The sequence below is a fragment of the Eimeria acervulina genome, genomic scaffold, assembly GCF_000499425.1.
Source record: "Eimeria acervulina Houghton genomic scaffold, Eah_scaff1822, whole genome shotgun sequence".
NCBI lineage: Eukaryota > Apicomplexa > Conoidasida > Eucoccidiorida > Eimeriidae > Eimeria > Eimeria acervulina.
This window is the reverse complement of record NW_013548901.1, coordinates 1-5,227: the sequence shown is the minus strand read 5'-3', so window position 1 is coordinate 5,227 and position 5,227 is coordinate 1. Positions and strand designations below refer to the sequence as shown.

General features: G+C 51.2%; 1 protein-coding gene across 1 annotated transcript; it reads right to left on the bottom strand.

The window, feature by feature from the left end:
• Positions 1–385: 385 nt before the first annotated feature.
• EAH_00063390 (hypothetical protein, conserved) lies at positions 386–2,737 on the bottom strand (the record flags this gene model as incomplete). The annotated part of the gene is made up of 1 exon (XM_013393129.1): positions 386–2,737. One exon carries the CDS (start codon positions 2,735–2,737, stop codon positions 386–388), a length of 2,352 nt encoding a protein of 783 aa, XP_013248583.1.
• Between the last annotated feature and the right edge of the window lie 2,490 nt (positions 2,738–5,227).

The window sequence follows — 5,227 nt, the reverse complement described above, 5'->3', positions numbered from 1 at the left end:
GGACTTCATATCTGGGGGGGCACACAAATGAAGGCTTGGCGTATACGTTCACAAAGCGGTGCTGCACTTGTCTCTGAGGGTGCAGCAAGCCTCAAGGGTTCACCTTTGTCCATGCTTTCTGAAAGGGGAGAATCTGATATCCCATCAACGAACCCCTTCGATCTACCTGAGATCTCTGACAGCGGAATGAATTTCACAGAAACCTTACGCACAGCTACGTCGACATACGGCGCTCATCTCGGATAGCCGCACCTGTCGTCAGCAGCTTTTCCAGTTCCCACACTGTAGGCGAATGGCAGGAAATACACGCATGTTTATGCTTCGCACCTTTGAAGAGGCAAACAGCACTTGTCTGCCGCCCAAAAGAAGCACCAACACCAATCGTTCATACATCATCCGGAAAGATTCCAGAACTACCCAACACCCTCCACGCTTCAGTGACTTTGTCAAGAAGGCCCAATATTTCTTCCTCTTCTTCGTCTGTGTCATGGTCAGATTGTTGCTCCCCCATGCGGTGATGGCCTTCGTCATCCCCGCCAGAAGCGTCCGATACTGTCTTGGGCCACGCCGCCTCTTGGCTTCTTTCTCCGGAATCGCCGAGGCCAGGGCCACTCACAGTATCAACATGATCTGAGGGGGAAGTACCTGAAGAAGTGCTGAAGGACGATTTATAGGGCGCGGGAGTAGGAGGAGCAAGAGTAGAAAGACCCTTACGAGCATGTCTGCCAGAACGTGAGTGGCGATTAGCAGAGTAAGAGCGCTTACTTTTGGTTGTCTTTCCACTGTCGGCCCTAGAAGGTTCCAATCCTGCTACTGCTGGCGAAGGTGCAACTCCCCCAGGTGTCCGCATCTCTTCTGGCTGGGAGCCTCCATGAGTTGCAGGAGGCGCAAAGCTTTCCCCAGTGTCTCCCGTCGATTGCGGCCAACCCCAATAGCCGGAAGACCCTGTTGGAGGTTCAGCAATAGACGGATGCACTTCCGCGCCACCCCATGCTGCTGGATCCGTTTCTGAAGTGTCATACCCATACGCCGCTTCTGACCCTTCCGGGATATTTCCCAACTCGAATGAAAAATCTCCGGTTGAGTACTGTTGACTCGGGCCGTGCCACGTAGGGTCTCCTTCTAGTTGCGCACCAAACCCAACCTCTGTATCCTCAACTCCCACTTGTAGCCCCTGGCCAGTGGAATACTCCAGTAACATCCCTGAGCTTTCTTCGTAACCAACTAGAGGCTGTTGCTGGTCGTCGCCGTAATATTCTGGAAAGGTTTGCCAGGAACGTGAGGCCGTTGGAGCCCAACCGGTCTGATCCCCGTAGTACGCATAAGGGCTTGAAGAGCTGGCGGGGAAGGTAGCTGTTCCCGGGTACTGTTCAGGTTGTTCCGAATAACCTGCATCCCTAGGCATCAGATAAGGTATCTGTGGATGCGTATCATCAACGTCAGCAGAACTGGCATCAGCAGCAGCTGCAGCACCACCAATAAACGACGATGACGATCCGGGTTCGATTGACGCAGGCCTTTGTGTTGAACTTCCTTTGACGAGTGAAAGATAAGCAAGTCCACCTCTTTGTTGCAGATTTGCGTCCAAAGCAGATACGAAATCCTTCAACGGAGATATTGGCTGCTTGTCAAGCGAAAACGCTTTGTCTCTGGAGAAGAGGACAAAGTCCTTGATGTTCATCTGAGCATGCAGCAGATGCCACATCGCCGCGGCGTCACGCAGGAAGCGATCGCAGATCGCTTCCATCAGAACATCCAGTAGACTGCAGATCCAATCTAGATCTTCGTCGGAAAATGATACGCCGTGGGTGAGGCAACACCGCAAAGAGGCGATAATTGCCCCCAGACGCTCATTCATAACTCGAATCGTTCGGAAGCTACCGACGACCCTTGTTTTGTGGAGGTCCCTCTTCATTTTCTGGGCGTCTTTCCGGGGTTTCATGACTTGCTTCGTAAGTTTAAGCAAGGACTTGGTCAAGTTTGTGAAGGGAATGTGTTCCTCCGGGTCGTCAGGCTCACTCAAGGCACCCTTGAGAAGTTCCACCAAGGACTGGCCAGCTGCTTCTCTCGCCGATTCTATATTCGCAGGATTCAGCGAAAGCACTCCCAGTTCAACTACTAGAATCTTGACAATCTTAAAGACCACTTTCAAAAAATGTCGTCTCGGCATATGAGTTTTAAGTTCGTGAACCAACCCCGCCATGCACGATATGCGGTTCAAATAGAAAGTGTAGACGCTCTGCGCATGCAAAGGCATATCCCGGTTCTCCCACCCCTCCTCATCACGGACATATACAGTTACAACCTCTGTGGCTTCTTCAACGCTCTCTCCACCATCGTTGCCAGCATGATCAACCCAGTCTTCGGGCGACTGTCCTGGGCCATAGTTACTCGGAATCCTAAATCCTTCTTCCCCGCCTCCTCCAGAGCACTGTCCTCCCCAGTAACTTCCGCCGGCTGCAAGCGCTCTACTAACTCCATGATGTCTGTATCCCACGGAGAGGATATGGAAACAATGGAGCACCAGATACAGGGTAGTTAAAGAGGCGATGGTGGCAGCTACCACGGGCATCCAAGGAGATGCGGAGGGTCTGGTCCGCGCGTGTCGCAAAGGCCTAACTGGCACCCCTAAATTAGCCCCCTTATGCGGATCCACACCGCCATCATCGCGGAGGTTTCTGCTGTGCAGCACCGCGTGTGCACCAACGGGAAGCTGCTCTGCAGCGGCGGCGCTCATGGCTCTCAACCGTAGGAACCATCCAAACCGCTAGGCGGCACAGTCTTCGCTAGCCCTTTACAGGAGAGATGCTTATTCACGTAGGATTTCCTTTGTGAAGAAAATTTAGAGAAAATGAGTCTAAATGCCTGAATCCCGGAAGAACCGCCGGGAACGGTCGGTGCTGCTGCTCCTACGCAGCTGGCAACACTGAGCACATATGGATGAAATGCGTAGAAGCATGAAACATGCACTAAAACCTCAAAGCCGAAGGGTAACCCATGCAGGTCACCGCACTGCTGTTTCCTCAGCAACAAAGGAGATGGGACACAATGGCCCCACGGTGCAGTGGTACCTAACCAGTAAATATTCTCTCTAGATTCATTTCCCCTCCAAAGCTCTTCTTTTAGATGAGGTTTAACAGAGGTTTAACATCTATTTAAACAACTTCAAACTTCTTTCAAGCAGGAATGACGAGGAAAAGAAACTGCGGAAATCCTGGATCGATTGTGGGAGCCACCCTTCAACGGGTTTTATCGTGTTCTCTCCCACCCCAGCACCAGAAGGGTCTAACCTTGTCAATCTCTAGCAAATTTCAGAGGATAATCTTGATTTTTTGAAAATGAGGACTGCCTGCAGGAAGATATGCAGCGTCATCAGCACTAGACGGTTAACCACTATCCCTCCATTTACGAGTCCACAGGTTCAAGGGCAATCGATGTATCAGCGCCACTGCGTGTATGAGCCCTTCTGTTACCCTCAACTAAAACCTGCCAATCTCACACTTCAAGCATGTAAAATCTCTGCATTTTCATTTTAGCCTCACGAACTACTAAGGATTTTTGTTGCCTTCCGGCACGCCGTTGTTCCTCCCTGGTCCCACGGTGAGCGCATGCAGCCATAGTGCACCGGCACTACAATGGTGCTCAAAACGGTCCTCTAGCGGCCTTTCGAGCAGAAAGAGTAGAGAGAAGCCTTAATGGAAATGAATCAAGTAACACTGGATAGAAAAAACAGCCTTGAGGCTAAGGCTGTTAGGGAAGCATGAGGCCGCCGGGCTCCCATCCCCAAAGGGGTCACGTGCTGAGTTATATTGGTCTTGGTCTTCCTCTTTGAATTTATGAGACTCGACTGCGCTTTTGAAGGGTTCTGCCCGTTATTTTGTTTAATCAATGGAACAATTGCTGAGTGCAGCGATATATATGGAGTGTGGACAAGTAGGTGTGTATAGGGTACTACTTAGTAACAGCCGTGGGTGAGAGCTGTTCTGTGCATTTGGGGACTACTCCGGGATATTAGAACCGGGAACTGAGGGCATTACTAGCTCGTTTTGCTGTCGGAACCATCTCATCAGGGACAGAGGCACCCATGCGCCTACAAAACGAGAATATCCGAGGTGAGGACCAGGGACGGAACCAAGAAGAGAAGTGGCACTAAAATCTGCACGGCAGTGCCGGATGATAATGAGGGATGTGCAACAGTCGAACGATTTGCTCACATAACCCTACTACCCGGGAGTGTGTCCTGTATTCGGGAGAGGCAAACCCAAGTCGTGTTGATGCGGTTGCCTCGGCAACGGGGAGACAACTTGGCAACCTTCCTTGATGTAACGGAGCTACGGTTCACGAAGACGGACCAGAGGAACCGGGGACGGTGGCGCAACGGAAGTGCAAAGACTCTACGGGAAATTGACGAAGCACTGCATGCTCGTAGAGATAGCTACAGCTCGGCGGAAGGGAAATCATACAGAGTACGCTGAACAATTCGTAACTGGACTATAAGCACTACTTGCTGTTAGAGGCAGCTACAGCTTGGCGGACGGGAAATCATACAGAGTACGGTGAACGATTCGTAACTGGTCTATTGGTGGTGGATTTCTGGAGGCGGTTCTCACTAGTTGAGGACAACTCAACAAAGGAGAGCCGCCTCAGCAGTCCAGCATATATTATGCACCATGAACCTGGGGGCCGAATGCAGCATGCAACGTGTAGATCACCGTCTCCGAAGAGCAAAAATTCGTTGCGGATTTCCACATTTCGTACTTGCAAGAGGGAATCGCAGTCAGCCTTGGAGGCGTTACCATTGACCAAGAAGAAGGAGAAGGCTATTACGTACGTGTCAGACGAGTCCACCCCGAGAGAGGCCTTTCTTGAGGTAGTGGGCCACGATGTTCGAGACTGATTTGTACACCGTCAGAGCACGGAGTGCGGTGCCGTATAGGAGAGACGGCAATATCAAGCGTAGGCATTCCGGGGAAGTGTTGTTCCACCTTGTTGTGTTTAAGGCTTCGCGCATATTTGTCAGCTCGTAGTGCGTGGAGCCTTTTGACTGGTAGACGAGCGTTGATTGGGGAATTTGAGTTTACCATGGCAGAAGGGCCAGCGGTGTCAGTAAAACGAGGAGTAATAGAAGTAGATCGGAATTGAGGCAGGCAACGTTCCCAATGATTGACTTGGTGGCGCCAGTATCGTATGATTTGTTGCTGGGGCTCGATTGGTTAAGAGCTTAAGA